General features: G+C 40.7%; 2 protein-coding genes across 4 annotated transcripts; both read left to right on the forward strand.

Annotated features, from left to right (window-relative positions):
* The first annotated feature begins 426 nt into the window (after window positions 1-426).
* LOC120553010 (small integral membrane protein 30-like) lies at window positions 427-1222 on the forward strand. The gene has a single exon (XM_039791049.1). It carries the CDS (start codon window positions 521-523, stop codon window positions 707-709), a length of 189 nt encoding a protein of 62 aa, XP_039646983.1. The 5' UTR covers window positions 427-520; the 3' UTR covers window positions 710-1222.
* Window positions 1223-3385: 2163 nt separating this feature from the next.
* Window positions 3386-7930, forward strand: gpr85 (G protein-coupled receptor 85). Of its 3 annotated transcripts, none has more exons than XM_039792312.1 (2): window positions 3386-3537; window positions 4871-7930. In XM_039792312.1, exon 2 carries the CDS (start codon window positions 5040-5042, stop codon window positions 6171-6173), a length of 1134 nt encoding a protein of 377 aa, XP_039648246.1. In that variant the 5' UTR covers window positions 3386-3537; window positions 4871-5039; the 3' UTR covers window positions 6174-7930. The 3 variants fall into 3 exon arrangements, with proteins under 3 accessions (XP_039648246.1, XP_039648245.1, XP_039648244.1); XM_039792311.1 differs by having other exon boundaries at window positions 4889-7930; XM_039792310.1 differs by lacking the exon at window positions 3386-3537 and adding an exon at window positions 3644-3887 and having other exon boundaries at window positions 4889-7930.
* The last annotated feature ends 18134 nt before the right edge of the window (window positions 7931-26064 follow it).

The raw sequence follows: 26064 nt of genomic DNA on the forward strand, positions 1-26064 counted from the left end.
CTTCAGACAAGAGCTGTTGATGAGCCTGACTGATGTAAAACAGTCTACTGTTTATAGCAGGGCCTGTAGGCCAGGGACATGAAGCAGTGACAGCCTGTCAGCCTAATTGTCACTAATAAGAGCGGCGACACTCACAGTAGAATAATTGCGGTTTGAATCCCAGAACCAGTTTGGATTTCTATTTCATCTGTGAAACACATATCAAAAAACAACAGCATACTTATGCAATTATTTCTGTGCCACAGGGCAAATGCCTGCTGAAATATAAAGTTAATCTTCTTTGAGAGAGAGAGAGAGAGAGAGAGAAAAAAAAAAAAAAAAAAAAAAAAAAGAAAAAAAAAAAGAGAGAGAAAAGACAGAGACAGAGACAGAGAGAGAGAGAGAGTGAAGCACCAGGTTAGAATAAAGCAGCTCTGCCATTGGCTGAGCGCACCAGGAAGTCCAGCCGCTGTTGCTGTCATCTGACTGTGACGCAGGCGCTTCCCGAAAGTCAACAGCAACAGGGGGAAAAGAACTCAACATGGCTCCCAAACTTGAACTTCCAAACGCTGCAGCGATCGTCGGGCTGATATTCCTGTCTCTGATCCCCCCGGCGGAGGCTTACGATGCGGGCGATGCATTAGCCCTGCTGCTGGGCACCATCGTGACCGGGGTGGGTTTCTGTGCCTTCCTCGGCTGGTACGCACGGAAGCGGAACGGACAGCAGTGAGAGACACTCTCTTGATCGTTCGCCTGTCCTGTCCTGTCCTGTTATCATCCACCGCATTAACATTTCTCTGCCTGAGTTAACGTGGACCTTCTGGCACAGGGTTTGTGTCGAAGCGACTGATAAGATACGTGCCTTATTGGACTAATGCGTCAAACGCAACGGGAACCATGTGCCCTCTTTTGCAGATGGTGGAGGGAAACATCCAGGAAGTCCTAAAACGGGAAATGTAATTTGTTGCACTGCTGAGACCAAACACGGTTGCCTTCTATATAAAAAGGACCGCTGCATATATAGGCTACTGTATATTATCCCAAGGATGCTTGCATTGCATATTGCGCATATACTCTCCATGCTTGGAGTGATCACTGATTTCCTGATTCATTGTTTGAAGCACAATCTCACACGTGTGGCTACATGAAAAGAGTGGAGCTGTTGTAGTAGCAATTTCTGTGTTTAAAATATGTGACCAAAGCTGTGAGAATAATAAATTAATTAATCTGATGCTCTTCTCAACTCCTGGTTTGCATGATATTTGAATGATCTGCTGTATAATCATATTTCCTCACTTTTCTCTTTCATTTAGAAAGAGTGCTTTCATGCCCGTATAATTTGCCCAAATAGGACTTTATCTGTTTGGTAAAGGGTATGATTGCAGATATAAATGTTTAAAAGTTCAGGGCATCTTCAGTGGTTTAGGGTGATCACACAAGGCAGTAAATCCTTTACTTCTAACTATGCAATATACTGTAGCTATAAAAGTGCTGTATTACAAGTTGCATTCAAAGTATTATCAGCAAAATATACTTCAATAAATTCTCCATGTGACTGATATATTATTAGGCTATATGGGACATTAAATTGTTGGTCCACTGGTTCCCAACCTTGGTTCCCTCCCTTTTAAGGGTCGCAAGATGCATCTGAGGAGTTGTCAGATGATTATGGGGTTGGAAAGAAGAGACAAAGTTATGCTACAAAAATGTGTATTTCCTTTTTTGTACTTTTTTCTAATCTTAGCTTTTGTGTGAAATATTGGATAATTTGACTTCTTTAGGCCTCACATAATTATTAACATGAAAATATCTGAGAGGTTTAGAGTGGAACTGTCTCTTTGGAAGAACTGCTGACGATACATAGACATCTAAAACATGACAGTATTGCTTTTTGTAAGGGGTCGCAAGCCAAAACAATGGGAACACTGTTTTAATAATCTTTTACAATGTATTGTAATTTATTATTGATGTTCTTTATGTAATATCGGAATCTGCAAAAGAGCATTAAATGGAAATACTCAAGTAAAGCAAATGGAAATACTCAAGTAAAGCATAACTGTACATAGGTACAGGACTTGAGAAAATGTACTTAGTTACTTTCACCATTATAGCAAATGTATTAAGCTTTATACATTTTAAACCAATTTATTTTTAAACTCCCACTTGTATAGAAAACAAACATAACTTTAATACCTCGTCTAACTGATGATCTACAGTAATTACTTAACCATCATGGGGTGATACATCAAAACGTCTACAAGGTCTGTGCCAAAATGAAGGATAGCTCATCAGAGAATATTGGGACATGCACAAAATCGTTAAGGCCTTCACTTTAATTTACCTTTGTCTGGATGGCAGTAACAGAGTTTCTTTTTGAGTAAAATGAATCATTCAGTCTCTATCCTCTGCAAATAGTCCAGTGTCAACCTATATGTGACAGTGTCTGCATTTATTATCAATGAGCAGTCTGTGATATTTGGTAAGCTGTGATTTGAAAAGGAGCCGTCCACACATGTTGGCCCTCAGTAGAATTCCTTTTTTTAATCATAAAAAAAAATAGAAATATGTACATTGTCTCCAAGTTGTAACACAGTTGTGACACTTTTCCTACATGTATGTGTGTTTTATAGGCCAGGTAGATACAAAGCAATGTCTCAGTATTGTGTGTGTGTGTTGTGTGTACATGTGGCTGATTGAATCATTGTTCACTTGTTACACTGCTCATGACATCATGGCTCTCCATACATGGCTGAGGAATCAAATCCTATGAATTTATCATGCTGCCCAGGCAGAATGAACAACAGTGCGCAAAGTGCTTTCAATTATGCATATACAGTACAGGGGAAGTCATTTTACCTTGAGGTGAAATAGGCTGCCTGATTTAACCCTTCAGTTTTTACATAATGGTGGACATTTCTGTAGAGTAAAACATGTATGAGCGCGATGAAAGGCTATAGCCTAATACATCTGATAAGGACTGCAAGCAAGAGGTCCAACAGGGAATAAAACACTGTGATAAAAGAGACATGATCAGCCTAGACTGAACCACGTTTAGCTTTTGTATAATGTAAGCATTATTTCGCTTTATACTGTACATGTGATTGAAATCAAGCTGAAAGAGTTAGGAGAATGATAAAGATGTCTTTTGATCTGGACTAAGTGTAACACTTTCAGTAAAATAGTAATCCGTTACACTACACGTTACCGGGGGAAATAATGCTGTAACGTGTTACCGGTCAACAGCGGCCCCGTTGAGCAGATGTTATACCGTGTGAGAGAGAGAGAGAGAGAGAGAGAGAGAGAGAGAGAGAGATGGAGAGAGAGAGAGAGAGAGGGAGAGGGGGGGGGAGCTGCTGCTGCAACAAGAGACAAGACGCGTCTTGGATCACAAATAGGGATGCAGGGCGCATGCGCACTGGGCTTCCGTTTACTGTAGGATATTCACCGTGGAGGAAAAAAGAAGGCAGGCAACAAATCAGGCTTTTTAAAAACAGCAAAAAACCCGACTGTTCAATGTAAATAACCTCCAGGAGGAAAACGAAATAGGATTATCAACAGGTAGGATTTTGATTGATCTTGTGATCGTCTCTCTCTCTCTCTCTCTCTCTCTCTCTCTCTCTCTCTCTGTGTATGTCTCTCTCTCTCTCGCTCTCTCTCCCTCTCTTTCTTTCTTTTTTTTTTTTGGCCTTGTCCTGTGTGGTGGCTGCGATTTTGGGCAATTCATAGCAGGAACTTGGGAATGATTCTAGTCTAATGGACGTACGGATCCGCTACACTGTTATGCTTTATCCAGCCGATTGGGATGCAAGGACGATGATTTTCACCTGCTGTGTTTTTTCACTGAAATCCGTCGGATTCAAACGCGCGTAGCAACACTCGACTGACAATCGGAGGACGCATTTAAACGCGTAAGTAGACACAAACGCCAATATCAATGAAATCAGATGTTACCACAGGCTATGTGCCATTTTCCAAACGATAAAAACACAGCTATCGAGTAGAAAACCCCATCATGTTAGGCTATTACCAGCAGGCTTGTTATCATCACTTCCAACCATCCTTTCTCAGTCCATCCCGACTGATAATCATACCCGCGCATTAACAAGCCAAATGATGTCGAAATGCGGCTTTAGTGTCAACATAACACAGTCGATTCTCTTAACGCTTCGCAATTAGTAGGCCTAATATAGAAGATGATCTGAGAAATCGACCGGCTCAATAAACGCCCTGAAAAGACCACTGCTTATTAACGTGAGACCCGTAATCCAGTTAAGCTTTAATCAGACAAAAACACGAATGCTTTATTATGTATGCACCCTCCGTCGGTTTTCCACAATGTATGAAGACAGGGCGAGTTTATTCGAGGCATCCACCGCTTTAGAGAGCCGTCCTCTGTTCTGCAGGGTGTAGGGTGTGATCAAGAAGACCTTATTTTGGACTGCATTTCTCTTAATGTTCCAACATTTCCCAAAAGAAAATCTATCCAAATCGAGCCTCTTTTTTTTTTTTTTTTTGGTTCTTTCCGAGAGGTAAAAATGCGTCGTTTCTTGTGAATGAAAGCTGGGCTGTTTGTTCAGGGAATTCCAAAGCCACTAGAAAGAATTGTAATGCTTTAACAGATTAATGCTTTAGTCTAATCAAGCTCCATCACTGTCTGTCTGTCTGTCTGTCTGTCTGTCTGCCTGTCTGCCTGTCTGCCTGCCTGTATCTAGACAAAGTATTCAAGCTGAGGCAGAGCTCTGCACTGTGCCACTCTAAATGTTAAAATGTTAAATAAATAAATGGCAGGCAGAGGAAAATGATTGCTTATCACATTCTAGTGAAAGTGCTGTTGAAAACAATGCAGCTGTTGTATGGGACTGAATGCTGATGGGTGGATAATATTTTTCAGGGATTTTTTTTTTTTTAGGTGTGATGAGACAAAGGAACAAAGGATGCCTTAGAGGAGAGGTTGCCTATATGCCTGGAAACCTCTTCAAAGCACACCGCCAAATGGATCTAACGCCTCCCCCTGCCACCTCTAGATCATGATACTTGGCTGAAGCTATTCCGCTATCTTTATGATCCCTCCTCCATCTATGGCGAACTATAGCCATGCAGGGGACCACACCATCTTGCAAAATGTCTCTCCTCTCGCCACGTTCCTCAAACTGACCTCTCTGGGTTTCATCATTGGAGTCGGTGTGGTTGGAAACCTCCTGATCTCCATCCTGCTGGTCAAAGACAAGAGCCTGCACCGGGCGCCCTACTATTTCCTGTTGGACCTGTGCGCCTCGGACATCCTGCGCTCCGCCATCTGCTTCCCCTTTGTCTTCACCTCGGTCAAGAATGGCTCTCTCTGGACCTATGGCACGCTGACCTGCAAAGTAATCGCCTTCCTGGGTGTGCTGTCCTGTTTCCACACGGCGTTTATGCTATTCTGTGTCAGCGTCACACGCTACCTGGCAATCGCACACCACCGTTTCTACACCAAGAGGCTGACCTTCTGGACTTGTCTAGCTGTCATCTGCATGGTGTGGACGTTGTCAGTGGCTATGGCGTTCCCGCCGGTGTTAGACGTTGGGACATACTCTTTTATCCCGGAGGAGGACCAGTGCACGTTCCAGCATCGTTCCTTCAGGGCGAATGATTCGCTGGGCTTCATGCTCCTGCTGGCGCTCATCCTCCTGGCCACACAGCTGGTTTACCTCAAGCTCATCTTCTTTGTCCATGACCGCCGAAAGATGAAGCCTGTCCAGTTCGTGCCTGCTGTCAGCCAGAACTGGACCTTCCATGGGCCAGGCGCCAGCGGGCAGGCGGCGGCCAACTGGCTGGCTGGATTCGGTCGAGGCCCCACCCCGCCTACCTTGCTGGGCATTCGGCAGAACAGCAACGCGGCAGGCCGCAGGCGTCTACTGGTGTTGGATGAATTCAAAACAGAGAAGAGGATAAGTAGGATGTTCTACATCATGACGTTTTTCTTCCTGGCACTGTGGGGGCCCTATCTGGTCGCCTGCTACTGGCGGGTGTTTGCAAGGGGCCCTGTAGTCCCTGGGGGCTACCTGACGGCAGCCGTGTGGATGAGCTTTGCCCAGGCTGGGGTCAATCCTTTCATCTGCATCTTCTCCAACAGGGAGCTCCGGCGCTGCTTCAGCACCACACTCCTCTACTGCAGAAAATCCAGGTTACCAAGGGAACCCTACTGCGTTATATGAAGGTTTTGCTGTGTTTTTTTTTTGTTTTTTCTCGTCTATGTCTCTATTTCCCTGATTGATCTTGATCTGGGCTTGTTCCCATTGTACAGCGCATTCTCTCTCTCTCTTCTATCTCTCTTCTCTTCATCCTCCAGTTTTTCCTCCTGTTCCTCCTTCTCCTAACCCTTGTTTTTAGAGGTAGAAGGTGGACTGCCAATCACGAGGCTCTGCCGGGGTGATTGAATATGAAGCGAATCAAACATGGAGGCTGAAGTGAATGGGAGTTTCGCAGGAGGTCTGGATCCCCTCCTGTGTTTATGTTCTAGTAAACATACATGTGGAAGGCCATGCCAATGCAGAAAAGCAAAAAGTTGAAGAAGAAAAAAAAAAAAACAAAAAAGAATTGACAAAACACTAAAAACAAACCCTCTTGCTTTGGATTTTTTTGAAGATGCGTTATTCTGTGAGGTGTGAAATACATAAACATGAAAAGAAAAAGAAACAAGAACAAAAAACAAAGAAACGATACCTCTCAAGCAATCACTGGAAATGTTTTACATTTTAAGAGTTGCACTAAAAAGAAGATGTAAAGATGCTTTTTTTTTGGTCAACAGTTGCCAGTTGCATTGCAAGGACAACTTTTTTTTGTTCTTTTTATTCCAAACTAAACAATGAATGCTTTAATTTGCAACAGACTACACAATCGCTGTAAGTAAAGCAAAACTGTTGGAATACACCATCACAAGAGGATAAAATGATTTTAATGTAAGTGATATCTTTTTCATTTACCGGGCGGGGGCTTAACGATGGGGATTTACAATGTGTGGTTTTGAAGTTGCAACTTAAAACTAGAAATTATTTCTTGTAGTTTTATGATCCATATGTCCCTAGTGTCTGGCATTGTTATTTTCTTATCACCTTTTACAAAAAAAAGAGGAAAAAAAAGATGAAATGGTGTTTGGATTTTGAAAAAAAAAACATTGCTTTTAAGAACAAACTTAAAAAAGACATTGAAAAAGTAGTTAAATGTTTCATCATATCCATGTACCTAACAACACTATCATATTGTTACCGTATTGCTGATGCCACTCCGGGTGTTCTTGCCTTAATGGTTATGATATTGTCATGTTTCTTGGTTGTTGGGTTATTTTTTATTTATTTCATTCACTCCTAAAAAGTCGTTTTTTAGATGCAAGGGGAGTTTTTTTTTCTTTTTCACATCAATGTGAAGTGCATGTCCATTTTTTTAAAAGCTGGTCCACTCCCATGAGCATCACAGGCCATACACTGAGCAGCCCATTTTTATTCTGCAATGGTTTGCTACACCCCACAGAGTGCTCAGAGCACAGGGAGTGTGTGTGCACGTGCGTGTGTGTGTGTCAGTGGGTGCATGTGTGTGCGTTTCAGAGCGTGTGTAATGCTGTGTGGATCAGACAACAGTCACTTCAAGACCAGAGCCTTAGTATGAAATCTTGCACAATTTGTAAAAAATGTAAAAGAAAAAAAAATAGACATTTAAGGCACACCGTCTTGTTTCTACTTTCCCTACATTTGCTCTCTACTGATTGTTTTCAATGACTTACTTTTTTCTCTTGTGGCCATTTTAATATTTATTATGTATTCTTTTTTTTGTATATTATAGATAGTTGTGTGTAAGTATGTGAGTCTTTCATTTTGAAGTCCCGAATGTGAGTACAGTTTCAGTTAGGATTGCATTTGCTGAAAGTTAACTGTGTAATCTGTTGCTTTTTGAAAATAAAAAAGTTTCCATTTTATAACATTTGTTTTTATCCCTGTCATTGGGTGGAGATCATTCTTTATGGCCAACAATAACAGCTGGAAGAAATCTGCGCTACCCCTCAGAATTGGTGCAGTCATGGTAGTGTTTTTAAATGGTGCTTGGTCAAGTGATGAATTTGTCAACATCCACCTGCAGGTCAAAGATTTACATTTTCATCTCTAGAACGTTCTTTTGTAAGGCATTATTAACACTCAAAGTGGTTAAATCTTTACATTGTGATTGCTACATATTTGAATGCCACTGCTGAAATGTTATAATGTCCATATTTTGTATTTAAATAACTAATGTTTGGTATTTCTACAAGATTTTATATGTGCCATTTGTGTCTCTTTATATGAGAAGGTGATAAAATGTTTAAATGCGTCTTCTCTGGAACACAATCTTTTGTGTCATGTGAGTCCTTGGGACAGCCTGTCAAAACAGAAGATATGCCAAACCTTGTAATTGAATGAGAAGCATGTTTGACATTTAATGGGAATAATCTCCATGAATACAGTTTAACCCTGGGCACACGTGCCCTTGCAGTTTTGAATTCTGTATTAAAAGGGAATACCACTGAATTTCAGATGGAATTTATGCGGGTCCAATATGGAATACTGGCAAACCACTCTGGATTAATGAATACCCTTGCACTGAGCCCTGCAGCCATACATGACATAGTGCTTTGTCCCATTCCCTCATTTTTAAGGTCACATTGATGTTCAGCTGCACTGAAAATGGAATTGTGAACAAATGCATAACTCATTTTGGAAGAAATTTGCCACCTCAAATATCTCATAATGCCTTGTAATTAGTTAATGTTACCAAATTATAAGGAATGTTTTCTTTTTTAATTCCTCATACCTTCCTTCAGGGATAAAGAATTCACTTTTATTTGTTAAAATAAATAGTGCAATGTAAAAAATTAAATCTATTAGATCCCTTGTTGTTGAACAGCATTAGAGTGTAAAACTGAGGCTAATAACGCCCACAAGTCCAAGGCATGTTTATTCTTAAATTGAGTGGTATTTCCCTGTAATAGACTGTGATTACAGTATGTTGACAACGTGTCTGAAAGCTAATATGTGCATCTGCAAGAATAGAGTGCAAACTGAATAATACAATATTTGTAAATGCCAATTTTGTATGATTCAGACATCATTGTAGCTTTTTGCTTTTTAACCAAAATGTGTTCCACTGTCCTATTTTATCTCCCCCTATAAATCATTGAAATAAGTAAAGACCAGAGCTAAGGTGCCTGCAAACACAAATTATGATGCTGAAATGGCTTGTAAACACCCGAGGTACTGTAATTGCATGCAGGTTCTGCTGATGAGAAATATCTATTAGGGATCCATTTTCATCACAACGTTGGCAATTACTGTTTTATTCTGGACATTGATCATTCCAATTTGGATCCAAAAGAGCGAAGTCATTTGTTATGAGAGTATTTATTGAAATTTAAAGGAATGTTCCAGTAATATATCAGGAAATGCTCTGGTCTGGTTTTACACAATGTCTTTTTCTGGAATCAGGAAACCTGTACAAGGCTTCTTGAGATTATGGAATGAGGCAATTGATGATGAACTCTAAAATGACATTCTGTGGGGTTTAATCTGTAATTGGGGCTGTGCTATTTGAGACTGAGAGCAGGAATTAATGTATTACTTATATTTTAGCCTCATTCGGCATATGCAAATCACAAACTGTGTCACTTTTGAGCACTGGCCCATTTCCTCGCATGTTCATTCAAATGACCCAGTAATTCTGTCCCTCTCAACATCTGAGGGAAGATGACAGGCAGAGGTAGAGAGCGGTTAATTCTGGCAGATCTAACATTGGACTCTTTTTCCCCTCTGAGGTAACATGTCTCCTGAGAAACATATTGTTCATAATCAAAGCAATTAGAAATGTGTACCATCTGACTGGGATTGGTTCTTTGCACTTTTGTTTAGATCACAGAAGAAAGCAAAAAACTGACCATTTTTGTGAGGCAATTATAATGCTTTGCTGTAGATACTTTTCATTTAACAATCAGTAGACTTTTCTATTGGATTTTTGGCTGCCAATGAATAACACAACCATCCCTAATTCCATGTCACTCTCTTGTATCTCGGTGGATTTGTGCACACAATTTGAGTTTTTTAATGGACTGCCAATGGGCTCTGAAAAAAAGCATCTCACCCTAGCCCTGATTTGCTGTCTATAATTTGAGTAAATACCATCGGTTGACTGGGAAACATAGGCTTTTTTCTAGAAAAGAGGGGAAAAAAAGCTCAACTAATGTGAGCCTTTCTGCATTCTTAAGCATTTTCTATTTGTATAATGTACACCAAACCTTAATTAAAGTGCAGTAACGGTATGTGCCGAGAAGCACTCAAATATGAAAAGCTGCATTGAATGGAATGGAGTGGATGACTCAATCTTCTGACAAGCTACTCAGGATAAAGGTTGAATTGCTTTCTGTGTTGGCATCACCCCTACTCTGCATATGTGTATGATTGTGTGACCGTTTGAAAACAAAGCTGGGAATACAACGGTTCAATATGCTTTGTAAAATTTCGTTAGGACGTTCATTTTGTTTTATGAAATGACATTTACTTACAATGTATTTTGTGACGTTTTGGTGTTTGAGATGTTTGGTAAAATGATTTATTCTGCTCTTTGTGTGTAAAAAAATGTATGTGTTTGTGCAGGATTGTGGTTTAGTGACCCCATGAGTGTGTGTGTGTGTGTGTGTGTGTGTGTGTGTGTGTGTGTGTGTGTGTGTGTGTGTGTGTGTGTGTGTGTGTGTGTGTGTTTGTGTGTGCGTGCATGCATGGGGCTGCAGGTTTCATGAATTTGTGTTTGTCCTCACTCACAGCAGGTCGATCCACTATCAGTGTGTCACAACAGGCTGTGAATCCAAATAGTCCTCTTTTCAGCAGATTACATGGTTAACAGTCATCAAAGTGCAGAGCTGCAGTAGTTTTCTCTCTAATGGCTTTGCAGCTTTATGGTTAATGTGCTTCAGCAAATTGGTCATGGTGAAATTAATGATAATGCAAGGATCACAATTGTGTGTCTACATTTATAGGTGTTACTAACATCTCACTATTATTGTCAGGTTTTCTTTGCTGCTGTTAGAGCTTAACTCTGCCCTGCTCTTTGTCCATTCATAATCCATTGTTGCTATTATAAAAAAAAAATCTGTCATTTCACAATGTAAGCAAATCCTTTTACGAAACATGCTGGTTCTTTCAAAAAAGTGATTTTAAAATGGACAAACACATTTGAATGCGGAGTGCAGAATTTCAACATACACGTCAAAGTATCTCAATATGTGTGAATCCCCTACTGCATTATATGGTCTGACAATACAGTATGCACCCCAAATAATGAAGAATAAGATGGCATTAGGTAAAGCTCCAGGAGGAGAGAAGCTCCAATAAAACACAGCATAATGATAATTTCCATTCCCTGGAGGGGGGAAGCCCTGTGAAATTTTTTTTTGCTGCATTTATTGTCTGACAAGCTATTACAGGCAGTGCAGGCCTCTGAATACCAATGATCAACGGGATGCCTGATAGAAATTTGCAAGTGGATAAAGATTCTTTCTCATAATATCCCAGTCTTTATGTCTTCATTTCAAACACCTCTCCCGCCCTGCACTCTAAAAACTTCTGCAGCCCATCATGCAAATGCCTATAAAGAATATCCCTGCTTTAAATATTAACTGATTAAATTGCGGATGGAGCTTCAAAGGTTCTGTCCTGCATATTTAAACATTATTTTTTTCTCTCTCTCCTGAAATGTAAGATTCAGTGGTTGGATCATTTCTCAGGAAATTAGCTAGGAGCAAATTTTTAGTCTTGGTTCTTCTTTACACCTGTAACAGAAGGTAACTCTGGGCTATCCGGAAGTCTTCAAATGTTCTGTACACTAAAATGTTTAAAGCTGCTTATTTTGGTGTTGTTATTGTATTAGAATTGATAGATTAAGGGTACTAGATGATAGATTTTATAAAATAAGTTGCAGAATGTAATTTGTTAGGCATGATTGAGTATTTGTGGTGCTGCAGAATGAACAAAAAAAAGCACTTGGTTTAAAGGACTAGGTTACCATTTTGGGGAAATATGCTCATTCGCTTTCTTGCCAATAATTAAATGAGAAGATTGATACCACTGTCATGTCTGTACGCTAATAATGAAGCTACCGACAGCAGTTGGCTAACTTAGCTTAGCACAAAGACTGAAAATTGCAGGGAACAGCTAGCATGGCTCTGTCTTAAGGAAACAAAATCCCTCTTCAAGCACCTTTGAAGCTCACAAATAACACTACCATTTGTTTTATCTGTACAACAAATGAAGCATCGTTTGATGGAGGGTTATGTGTTGGACTATTTCTTCCTGGAGTCTTGGCTAATTGGCTTCCAGCTAGTCCCAAGCAATAAACAGTCCAGAACAGAACGTGTTAAGAGGTGCTGGTAGGCGGGTTTTGTTACCTCTGGACAGAGCCAGGCTATCTGTTTCCCTCCAGTTTCTAAGCTAACTGGCTGCTGGCAGCAGCTTCATATTTCCAGTACAGACATGACGGACATCTAGTAAATCTTTGCAAAAAAGTGAATCAGCACATTCCCAAAATGTGAAACTGATCCTGTTGCAGCATCCCTGCTTCTTATACAACTGCTACACTGTTTTTGCTCTGTTGTTGCACCCTGAAAAGGAGCTGCTGTTGTGATAATGCAGGACACATGCAGGGCTACAAGTGGCTTTACATGTTTGTGGTTATTCCTGCAAATGTGTTGTTATCACGGCTGCACAGAAATGGTGGGGGGAAAAGTCAACAATGCTGTGATATCTGTAGGTACATTGTGCACAATGTGTTGTGCAGAACAAACCATGCAGGATTGAGCTGTTTATAGGAATGTAAATGTTGCAGCATAATGTTATCCTGCTGTGAATGGATGGTTTGAGCAGCATAAACTGCCGCTGCAGTGTGTTTGGAGAACAGGTCAGGATGTAAACTCATAGGTTCTGTTTCTTTACTGTTAAATCCTCTTGGTTGCGGTGGGAGTCAAGAGTAATCACGTCCCCTTGGCTGCTAAGACTTATTTTGAGTGAGGGAGCCACGGATAGATCACGATTGGTGGGTTAGTACTTAAGCACGGAGTACTGGTCGAGAGTAATCCTCCAACAAGGATTACCCGTGTCTTTCATGCTAGATTAAAGGGTCCCATGCTACCCTGTCGGGCTGTCCGAGTCCTGATTGGGGAATCAATGTGCTGGATGACAAATTATCAGCATCATCATTTTTAGTATCTTTATAACCGTTCTTTGCCTCATAATGGGTGTGATTTGGGTGGCTTTTGTGCATCCATTCTTCAATACCCCTGATTTGGGAAGGCTGACCAATTGCGAGCTAACTGGTCTCTCACTGGCTGTGTCTCATTGAGAGTTGCATTGAGATAATCGTCTTATCCACCAGGTGCTGCACACACACACACACACACACACACACACACACACACACACACACACACACACACACACACACACACACACACACACACACACACCCAGAGTCTGTAATAAGGAGATCTGAATGAAGTACCTACAGTAGTCAGCAGAAAGGAAAAAAAATATTTGGGTCACATGAAAATTGGGTGTTGTGATGATTTAGGTTGCTGGTGGTGAAAAACGCCTCTCCACCAATGAGCAGCCTAGTCCTTTTATTCCACTCAAATTAGACCAAGCTTGTAGGATAAAACTGACAAAACTAGCAGGCACTGCAAACATTTTCCTAACAGACTAAAATATTCACAAGCTGCTATGTGGCTTATAGGGGCTTTCAGAGTATTATGATTCGCAGCAAGGAGGCTGAGACGACCATATTCTCATCACACTGTATTTGCGGAGGGCAATCTGTCATGATGAAAAGCCAAACATGTACATTATGGTGCCTATTTACAACACGCAACCAGCTGCTTACATCTGCTCACAGTGGGGCACAATTGCCCCCAGAGGAGCAAAGACAATAAATATTAAAGAGAATTTATACATGCATTCAGAGATCTTTTTTTAAAGCTTGGATCAAGCTTTTATAATGTTGTTCTGAGGATAGTATCATTACTCATTTATTTATAATTTTTTTCATCCAAGGCAATTGGGGAAAATGTTTAGGGGTGTTTATACAGACGATTTGTTCCCACTAATTTGGCATGTTTTGTGATGAATGCAAGGGCTTTTGGAAACGGGAGGAGTGGGTGTCGGTGGGCGTGGCGTGGGTGGGTAGGAAGTTAATCCACTTGTTTTCTTGTGTTCCAGCCTGTTCAGCACTCTCTCTCTCTCTCTCTCTCTCTCTCTTTCTCTCTCTCTCTCTCTCTCTCTCCCCCTCCCTCCTTTATTTTTGGAAACATCTCATTCTCGTGAGTCAGGCCCGTCATGCTCACAAAGGCTCGGTCTAGCGAGCTCTCGCCTCCTCCTCCCCTCTGCCCGTGTCTCTGTCGTTTATGATATTAGAACTGAAGGGAGACCGAGCAGGAAGAAACACAACTCTTCATCTTTCTTTCTCAGGCAGAGAGGGAGAGGGGAGAATGAATGCTTTGGGAATTCTTAATTCACTGTATTTACATAGGTGACAGGTAATGGATGGATGTGTGTGTGATCGCTGGTGTAATAACTGGCTGAAAAAGGGGCCTTGAGAAGGTGACAGGCGGCAATTTCGAACCTGAGACTGCAAATTTCAAAACTCACTGCATTTATGCCCCATTTGTGGAACAAAATCAATGTGATGATGCAACTACATTTTTGGCATCCATCTTAATTTGTCGAGCAGTGCTGATTGATGATACCTGACTTGAGTGATAGTCGTGCACTTCTGTTGTCCATTTGTTGTTTTATACACACACACACACAGACACACACATATATATATATATATATATATATATATATATATATATATATATATATATATATAAAACCCATATTTGCAATGCAGTGTAATTTTTTTAAGTAGTTTTCTTGCAAATAAGGTAGATCACCTCTAGGAAAATCTGCTAAATGAAGTTGCCTTGGAAACACCGAATTATACAACAAACACTTACATCATCCCACTGGCTGAGTTTGGCCTCTGAATAGAGGATCAAATGAATTGTTGAGATGGACATTTCTGGTTGTTTTGTGTTTCATATCAATTGCACAAGAGTATGTATATTTGACTCAGAGAATGTTTCTGTTATCTTTCAGTGCGTGTGGGAACAGGATGATTCATCCTTCTTTGTGTTAATTATAGAGATAACCTGCTGTAACAAATCAAACATTTTCTGCACTGCACAAAAAAAATGACTTTTGTTGTGTTGGATAAGGATTTAATTTGGCTATATAGGCAAGAGCCGAATGTTGCCATTATTTGAATGCGTTCATTATTTGATGTTGCTGTGCTGTTGTACTATTGTTTGCCTGTGCAAGTAACATTTTGATCAAGGGTAGTGCTCAGGTGAGTATCCACTCCCCTTGGGATTTTATTTGAACTTTCTATGGATGCATATCTGCAGGCATCATCTCTAAATGTATCCACTATCTTGTAACTGTTTCCTTTAGGCTGGGAAACATAATAAGTTCTTTTAAATTTTTTTCCCCGTTGTAATCACAAACCTCTAACACGAGGTTTTGGAACAAAGTGGCCCAGCAGCTTGCCTAAAAATTTTTTTATTTCTACTACCAACAAGGTCACAGTGAAAAAGTAATTATCTACTTTCAGTGTCCAAGGGATTCAATTTTCCTCTTGAAGAATTATATTTGCTGCATAGATATATTAGCTTTCTTACCATATTCTAGTTCTTACATAGTGCATACTGTATAAATCAATGCTTTGCAGCATGGTTTATCGTGTATTTACAATTGATGTCATATATCCTGATGTATCTTACATGGCACAATCTACAGTGTTACCAAGCACCACATGTTAATTGAGATAAGGTGTACCTGCTTGCTGTGCATTGAACAGTCCCTGGTGCATTTTGCATCTCTGTATGGTGTTAGGAAAGCAGTGACATAGTCTTGAAACAGGACAAAAAGGCCCTGACAAAAGCAGCCCAGAGCCATCATCATTAGTCACCAACAACAGCACATGGCCCCTTAAAGCGCAGTGCTGTGAAAGTTTATTTCTGAATCACTGCAGCCATTCCTCCAGCCATTCGGTCCCTGTGGGCAAAATGCTTTCAGACACATCACATAATGCAACAGAAAACCTGCAAGTAAATCTCAGCACTATTGGATCTGTTTTGGGGGTTTACATATGTGTGTGAACAGGAATTCAGCGTTGGTATGGATTGAATTACACTCTGCTTGTGTTTGCTGTACACATCTGAAATTGAATATACAATGAATAGTTTTGTGCTTTGTATGTGATACGCAGATTATTCTACTTATTAATTTACTTGTACATTGTTGTTTGTTTTGTTTAATGATGTCATTCTATAATTGGATTATGGTGTAAATGCGGCCCATTAAAACCTTAAGAGCAGGCCCCACAACATTACGCTTATGTTTTAAAATCCCAGCCACACCATGAAGGCAGATATGAGCTGTCATCTGTTTTGACCTGTGCTGCCCCGGGATGAACATCCATTTATCAACATGGTTATTCAGGCGTAGGTACAGTGAACTGTAAGTCACCTCCCTTGTGATTTGTTTTATACCAAATCTATCATCCACTTGAGTTTAAATTATGTTTTGCTTCCCTGCTGAGCGTTTTCTCCATCCATGTACCTCGTGGAAACACAAAAAAGGGGTAATTTTTGGTCTCAAGATGTAAGAATATTAACTGCACATCGCTGTTTTTTTATTAGACTTTGTTATTTAGCATGAAGATACAAAGCTGCGACAAACATTCTGGGAGACCAGTGCACAGAAGGAACTTCTCGTCATCTCTTCCTCACTGCGTCTTTAGTTTAAGATTAGTTCTTAGAAGATGTTACTTTTCAGTGTTGCCCGAGGCTCAGGAGAGAAGCAGCTAAAAACAGCAAATGTTCAAAGTCCTCTCCAGCCAGGCAGCCTCTCTCCACAGTCTTCTGGTGACATTTATGCACTTCCTGTGATGTTTGCGAAATAACTCCTAAAAGGTTTTCCTTGCCAGGATTTTTTTCCTTCCACTCACAGCTTCCTGGTTACAACATGAGTTAGCATAGCCATGACTTAACATAGTGGGGATGCATCTTTAAACATTAGATTGCTGCTCTGCAATTACGCATTATATAACCTTTGTTACAGATCCGTGCATGCATGGCCGGGTTCGGCATAAAAAAAAGCACATTATTGTGCTGTTTATGCAGTATTGAAACAGCATGTTGGGATAGACTGCAGCCTCCTGACCTCAAATAATACACTTAGATGAGTGAATGTACTTGACCATTGCATAAGTCTTGTGTAATCTTTTCATACCAGGAAGAACAAAATCAGTTATTAGCTTTCCAATAGCTTCAAGTGATCCACTCATCTACTGTATCAGGGGACTCAGTAAGGGTTGTTATTATGAAACCTTGTCACCGTTATTTATTGAAAGAATTACCATATCAGTATGAAATGATAAAATATATATATGTATGGCAATATAATATGACATATACTATATAATAATAGAGTTTATTTCAGGGTATTTCTTCTTTACTTTTACATCTGAAAACGTCCTTTTTAACAATGCCATTTTTTTATTTCATAATACTACTGGCTGTTGCTTCAATCTGAATGACATGGCAGCAAGAGGATTGAAGTAAAATGACCTGCGATAAACTCTTATTGTGAAAATAAGCAGGATGAAATAACATTTCATAATAGTGAGCTGAGTTCTACAAATGTATTGGATCATTTCACATGTTATGTTATGTAATTTGTCTATGTTATCATATGATTATTTATTTCACAATATCTGATTATTTATTTAATTTTGAATACTTGGGTTTCTGCTGTCGTTGACTATGGTTTGGCTCGTTCACTGGTATGCAAGATAAAGTATTTGGAAGTCATTAAAAGAGCAGACATGACTTGCATGCTCCTTAAAACAAGTAAAAACTATGCGGAAATTAGTATAAATCAATGCAAGTAAACTAAAAACATACAGGTTTCTTTTTCAGGCTAATAGCGTCATACTGTCAGGGAGGATGGAGTTTGGGCAATGAATAACTGTCAACCTCTCTAGATCCCTCCTCAGTTTAAAATGGTGCATTAACAAATTAAGTCCATATATTTTTGCATTATGGATCATGGGATGTTTTGTCATATTTTGGATCAAAGCAAAACCACAAGGTTGTCAATGTCTGGGGAACTTGTTTAAGCCCACATTAATGCCACACAGTTTTCTCTTTATTTGTGCTCTTATATCGGTTAAACCTTGGTGGAAATGACCATTAATATATCATAGGGACAGACTTTCTGTCCCTATGTTTTTAAACTACATTAATTGCAATGTCTCTTTTTGAATTCAAAGCTTGATGTAGAATGTTACACTGGTCACAACTGTTGGACTATGTCAAACAAAGTGCAGTTATGTTTCTTCATTGGCTCTTCCCTGACCAGTTAACGAACTGTTAACAGGAGCTCTCTCTGGCTCAATTAGATCCAAAATTCACTCCAATTAGTTCAATGAACACTGGGTCACGTCAGCGCTAGCAGCATGCAAAAAAGTGAACATGCCATTCATTTTGGTGAATGGACAGCGGAAGATTGATCTTGGTGTGGAGGGATAAAAGAACATAGTGATGCTTTCTCATTTATTATTTTATATCACATTTCATCTACATCTGAGACTTTAGTCTTTTGACATGTTGTGCAGTGTGCTGCTATGTGGCAGAGCCTAATGACGGCAATGCTAGCCAGTCGGTTCATCTGTCTATCCAACACTTTGGTCAAGAGCTAGATGTTTCAACACAAAGTGGCGAGGCTGAATTGAAATTGGCTTAGCTTTTGTTTGCTATAGCAATAGTGCACATGTTACTGCGCTAAAATCACAAAACACTGCATGACAAAGTGTCAGCCAAAAGAACTTTGTTGCACAAATTAGCTTTAAAATTAGCTCAGTAATCTGCTTCCCTCTAATTCTTTCATACAGTGGGGTTTAATGAACATCGCAGCCTTTAAGGGTTGTTAGCAGGGCTTCACACTATTTCAGTGTTGTTTATCCTCCAAGAAGTACAAAACTACTGTATTCCAGCCATGTGTTAGGTAACAGCAGTATGTGATGATGAATGGAAATTTGCCAAAGCGAAGGCGGCTGACAATGAAACTTGTATTAGAATCATACCTGTCAAGTATCCCATTTTGGCCGGGAAAGTCCGGTATTTTACCCTTCTTTCCCGCCGTCCTCCCGTATTAGTATTTTCCCGTAAATCTCCCGTATTTTAACCTGTGTTATTAAAAAATAATAATACCCCGGATCCTAGTAAAAAAAAGAAAAAAAACATTCCCAATCTGAGCTCTGTCACTAGCCTCGCGATAACTGCCACCTGCAGTAGCCTACTACAGGTACTGTAGGTGGCAGTTGTCGCGAGGTTAGTGTGTGAGATTAGATGATGAGTGACAACGCGGGGGGAAAAAAGAAGAAAAAAAAAAAGAGACGGATGATGGACGCTACGACAGAGACGGTGCGCTGCCAAAACTTATGAAGGCTTTACTATGCATTCCCCATAGCAATGCACGTTGAGAAAGGGTGTTTAGCACGGTACGAAAGATTGTTACAGAGAATAGGATGACGTTAGACAACAGAACTGTTTGCGCTCAACTCTCATGTAAAATTAACCGCTCTGACCCAGCCCACAAATACACTCCTTCCAAAACAGTCTTAAAGAAAGCAAAGTCTGCAACAAATTTGTACAATAACTCACTAAAGAAAAGTTATGTGAAATTAAAAGAAAAACTGTAAAAGAAAAGCAATATGAAATGAAAAGAATGTGTGGAATGAAAATAAAATGTAAATGTAAAGACAAGCAATGTTATAAATTGTAAATGTTTTCAGCATTCTGCATCAACTGGTGATTTTAGCTTTCTGGTACACCTGTCTTAAAATGTAAGGGATACTGGAGCTTGGTTGGGGTGGTGGGACTGCTCGAGGTGGGCACCGGAAAATTTCCCTTATTTTCAAATCCAAAACTTGACAGGTATGATTAGAATCAGAATCAGAATCATTTATTTGTCATGGTAAAACATTGTAAAACAAAATGTCACAACGAAATTGAAGTGCTACTCCTTCTGGTGCCTAGAAGTATACATTCATACGCACACGCCATACCCTTCCACAAACCATACCCTCACATACACATAATGGGACAGGTGCTTCTAGTGCATAGTAGTATATATTTATACACTTAGTATGTATGAGATTAGAGGGGAAACATTACACAAAATACTGGGGGGATTGTAGTGTTAATATAATCAGTTCCATCAGCAGCTTGCTCTGCAGCTGAGGGCTGTGGTGTGTCACTGATATGATTACCTACTTATCCAGAGCTCTGATCTCATTGTTCCCTGACATGGAGGTGACTGGATAATACATGCATAATACTGTAGGAGTGTCCTGCAAATAAAGCTTCTGTGGTTGCAGTAAAAACATGTTGCATCAGAGATCAATTGTGAAGCATCAAAAACATCTGAATTAGGTGCATTAAATTTCGCGTAGTTGTCACTGGACCTACAAAGATATATAACCACTTTTTGACAGAGACGTTGCTAGTTTGAATCCTCGGTAACATCTGGCTGGCTGAAAAAGCTGGTGTGTTTGAACCCATCACAACTAATATTCACGTGAGCAACACACCAAGTTTTATATGTACACAAGGGACCTGTTTTAAGCACCAGACAGGGGTTGTGCTGGTTATGGCTCATGTTGTTGCTTAGCAACAATTGAAAATCAGTTTGAAGCCTGCCATCTTTTTGCTGAAATTTGAAATGTTGTTATCCTCAAATCACCACGCACTGTTGGAAATGCACAACAGCACGTCCTTTCCTAACAAACATGAGATAAAAGAGTCAGTGGTATAAAGACAGAGTCCTCACTGATGGGTAACCTAATTGTCCCAGTGGTGTTGCACAGTGGCTAATAAGAGCCGACCGCAGCGCAACTGGGAAGCTTCCAGATATAAATATGCATTAACATGGCCTATGGCAGTGCTGAAATTAAGCATGTCCTTGGTAAATCAGCCTAAACAGAAGAAAGGAAAGGAACACATACTGGAACAAAAACAGAGTCCCTTCACTGTGCTTGTGTGTATTTGCAAACATTTCTGTATTTCTTTTTTTTTTTCACAACAATTAGATGAAAACGCATAGAGGCTTGAGTGAAAAATGAAGGCTTTTTGAGGAAATGGTGAAAGTGATAAACCCTGACCTAAATCTGACCAAGCTGAGTAGCTGCAGCCTGCACATTCCCGAAGGAGTTAAAGTCCACAAGAAAATACCCAAACACAAAATACCAACCTACCTGTCATACTCACTGGTAAGAGAGGCAGCAACAGTGACAGGTTTTTCACAGCAAAATTGCATTCCTTTGCCAATGCTGTCACCGAACTGAAACCTTTCGGGAAAAGTTTCAGACAGCTAAACGGCTGTTTCAGACAACAGGTCTCAGGACCTGTAGCTGTATTGCTTTATCCAGACAAACAAGTGAAAAAAATGGTAATAGCAGAAGGCATTCTAGTTTAATTAAAGGAGCGCTGCATAGTAATGGATCATTATAATGGTGATTTTGGGTAATACATTTTAACTTTTAATTTTGTTTTCACTATCAGCTATAATTTAAACTGGACTAATTTGGCAGAGTTGCATTGGGAAGGTAGGTCCCAGTATCTATATAATATAAGAGTAGGAAAGTGCATAGCATTAGTTTTTCCCCAGCCAGTCTCATAAACTGAGCTTAAAGAACCTAGAGATAGAACTAGAGCTACACAGCTTTGTGGCTTTTTGTACAGTATATTGTAGACTGATAGTGTAGATATATAATGAGCCCTGGGCTAAATGGGGGGAAATGCTTCCCTATGTGGTTTAGACTTGCATTGCTTCTACTTGGTACTTCTCTGGGAACCGTGAAGTGGTTCAATGAGGCGTCAGTACTGTCAGTTGTGTGCATGCTTTCTGATTGTAAGCTGTCTGTCCTTACTCGAACCCACTGAGCAAACAGTGAAAATAAGCCGATGCATAATTGAGTCATCTGGATTGAAATGACAGCTACCAATTCAGTTGGGGAAAAATCCACCAAGGTAATGCAAATGCGATCACAGAGCGTGGACAAAGGGAGATGTCATGTTGGCTTACGAAGTGATAGCTTGTGACAATTCAGTCATGGGACAGGGTAATTAAAGCAAGTGTTTGTTGAAAATTGTTTAAGGAAATATGTGAATCTCAAAAGCCTCAGGGATGGCATTCTATTTCTTTGCAGCTCGGGTTTTTATCAGGAGAGCAGGGTGGATACTCAAACAGGCAGTGGCTGATAATGCGCATTGGCACATTGGCACACAATGGCTTTGAAAATGAAACTGTCAGGCTGAGGTAGTGTGTCGATCAGTGGGAGAGAGCTTGAGTATTTCTGACTAGGCTCATCTGGTTTCTCTCCCTCTCCATCTTTCTCTCTGCCTCCCTACCCCACCCTACCCCCGTCAGACAGACATATTCTCATCTGCAGTCTTACTGCATTGTGTTGTGCAAGCTATAAGCTGAGGCTGCCTTAGTGTCTCCATGGACTTTTCTCTTTTGACTTGGCCTCTCTTTCTCTTCTCTTGCTGTCCAAAGACAGGCCTGTACTTCATTAGCACAAAGCAATCTTCAGACCTCCACGGTTTATCAATGTTGTGTGATACATGCAAGTCTAGATTCTTGTGATCATGCTGCATTCTTGTATATGTTGCTGGTCTCATGTCAATGGGCTTGTCTATACTGTTCGTTTGGACTTTTGGTATTTAGTTATTTAGCTCCACAAGTGACCCTTTGCTAAACCTCATCCCCTTACTGTTGCTACAGTACACCTCTAATGCATCACAAATGATGCACCTAACAATGATAATAGTGGCAGATTTACCACTTGAGCTCTAGCTAGCTAGCTAACGTTAGCTCCTGGCTCCATGAGTTGGTTGATAACCATGTCTTCCGGCTGCCTCCTTTAAAAACAAGAACCCAGTAAAAGGGTCATAAATATGCACTTGATGGCTACATACATGTTATCTTGATACAGGACTAAGGCTAAGACTACATTCCAGGTCAGCAGCTTTACCAGTTGATGATCCATGTAGAAGACATGGAAATAAAAGCATTGCTCTTGTGTTGCAGATTTACAGTAGTATAAGGAAAAATGTAAGGGAAATGCTGTATTATAGTGGATTATTGTAACAGAAATGAAAAATGGTATTCTGTTCTAACATAACTGTTTTGATGCTTTATTACTATGGCAAAACTTACAAGCAAGAGGTTAGATTTATGCTTTATTGTTCACAGTTTCCAACAGTATATTTCACTTTTACAAGAGAAGAGGCTTTAACAATGAGCACTAACTGATGAGTTTGGCCAAATAACACTATCTTGAGTAATGATTTTGGCCAGTGTTGCTGCATAGCGCAGAACAGTTACTGTGATGTATGCACGAAATAGTATGCTCAAGCAGCCCGGTCTCATGGCAGTTCGTGATATGGTCACGTTATTGAATCTATTGATTTGTGGCAAGCAATGTATTTCAATGGGAAGCATATTTCGTGATCACAGAACGATGACGGTAGCGAGTAGTATTGATAAGGCGAAAGTCCGCGCAAGGAGGTTGGTGGATGGGTCAAACAACACAGGACTTTCACCCCGGAGACAGGGGATCGCGTCCTGCATGTTGCAGTTCCTTTCCTAACCACAACCGTCCCGCAGTTGTCGGCGTGTCCTGCGTGGGACTGTTCCTTTCCCAATTCTTCTTTTCCTAACCACAACCATCCCGTTGTTGTGGCGTTTCATTTCCCCGTTGTTGTGTGCCCCTGCGACCGGGGATCGCTTCCCACGAGTGGCGGCCCGTCCCGTTGTTGTGGCCGGCGTGTGGCGTTTCATTTCCCCGTTGTTGTGTGCCCCTGCGCCTGGGGATGCGCCCAGGAATCGCGTCCCACATGTAGCGGACCGTCCTGTTGTTGAGGCCGGCGCGTTGCGTCTCATTACCCTGTTGTTGCGTCCCCCAGAGCAGGTTCGAAAATCGTGACCTGTATACGTAATGAACGTCAAAATCGTGACCTGTACACGAATCAATAAATCAAAATAACGTGACTATTTCACGACCTGGCGTGACCAGGTTGGCTCAAGGACCAGCTCTCACACATCGAGTGAAAGTTACAGTCCTGAACCAGGCTTTTTTCACATAACCTGCAACCCCCAAAAAATAATATTGATAGCTGGTTAGTCCATTACTTTTACTTTTTCTCTTATGTGCTTGATTTTGGAAAGGTGAAGAAAATAAACCACCCTCCAAACCCTTTGTAAACCAACTCTTAATCACTCTTACAAGAGCCCTATGCAAACCACTTTGGCATATTAGCCTGGTGTGCCTACAGTAGTTACTCTTGCTGAGCTATGATTGGGCAATTGCTGTGCAGGAAGGGGTTTACTCTAGCAAATGGTCAATTCTGAAAGGGAGGCTAGGCAATGGAAATATAAGTTTTTCAGAATTTGAATGTATTCACATTGTAACAGACCCTGTTATAAAAAAATTCAACTTAAAAAACGAAACATGTTTTCAGGAAATATAGGCACAACTTTGATGTAACATTTCTGCTAATACTCCAGATTTAAAAAGGAATCTATCCTGTATCCAGATCTGTGATGGTATTAAACTCTTCACCACAGCATAGCACTATTCTGGTAGAGTATATCTGCAGGCTCCAAAAAAAACTTCCCTTGGCCTTTTCAAACAAACTGTGCCTTTAAAGAGACTTGCAAGGCTGCCTCCACAGCTGTGTGATCCTGATCCGATCCATCAAGCGCGAAGAGGAAGCTGTTTGATTGTGGAGCGGGCTCCATCCATTCCCACCCTGACCACGGACATGCAGGTTACAGTGTCCCTGTCTCCCTTATCTCCTGGTGCACCGGCTCGAGTTCAGACCCACGAGCTCCGGCCCGGCCCCTGCTCAAGATAAAGCCCAAAATAAACCACTCACGCTGACAGCAAGGCAATGCTAGATAAGACTGTTGTGTCCACAGCTTTGAGCTAGCAATGGATAGGAGAGGGAGGGACGGAAAAGGATGGTATGCAGGAGGGAGACAGTAAGCAAAATATTGTGGTGGTGAATGCATGATGTTGATAGGGTTTTGTTGCAAGTGCTCACCCTTTGACCCTCTTATTTGACCACAGATAGAGAGGTCACAGTTATAGAAATGGACAAATCAGTTTTTTTCCCCTCTCTTTTCTCACAGTTCAGGCCATTGATTGTGCTTATTGACCCATGTAGTTGAAGCCGCTGCCAATTTGGTCATCGTGGCTTATAGCGATAAGAAAATGACCTCGCACCATGTGCACACCTATGTGTGTGCGTGTGCTCATGCACGCATGTGTGCATGTCTTTTAATGTTTATGCCTGCTCGCCAATAGCTTATTATTCAGCCTCTGCCAGATGGCAAACTGCAAAAGTGCATCTAAAAAGGTTTTCCTCTGTTGGCATGCAGAAGCCAATCAATAGCTGTGTGTCTTAGTAAATTAGATCATGTAGACAAGAGGCAGTCGTCAGCAGAGCCATCCCAAAGTAACCCTTTGCCTGGTTAGTTCATTCTCCATTAGATAACGGCCCGGAGTAATTGAATTGGCCTGTACAATCTCAGGGCTTGGCCTTCGTTTTTTCGCCTTTGACAGCATATATTCAGGTCTGATAGCTTTATTCGCCAGCCAAGGGCCAATGTTAAAGTATTTTTACGTGTCTAGAGATAGTGTAGTGGCAATTGAAACCACATGTACCCTAGCTTCTTGTCAGAAGCCTGCACACTGTCTCCTCAAGATATACCATGGGGAGGGGCCTGAATAAGATCCTGCAATAAAGATAAACCATTTTAGAACCTTAACCTATCCCCAAACCTCTTTTATTCATGCATTACCACTTTTGTGTTAAATTATATGACAAATAAATAACAGACCTTGAGCTCCCTGGGCTGTCAAACT

The sequence above is a fragment of the Perca fluviatilis genome, chromosome 23 (assembly GCF_010015445.1).
Source record: "Perca fluviatilis chromosome 23, GENO_Pfluv_1.0, whole genome shotgun sequence".
In the NCBI taxonomy this organism is placed as follows: Eukaryota; Metazoa; Chordata; class Actinopteri; order Perciformes; family Percidae; genus Perca; species Perca fluviatilis.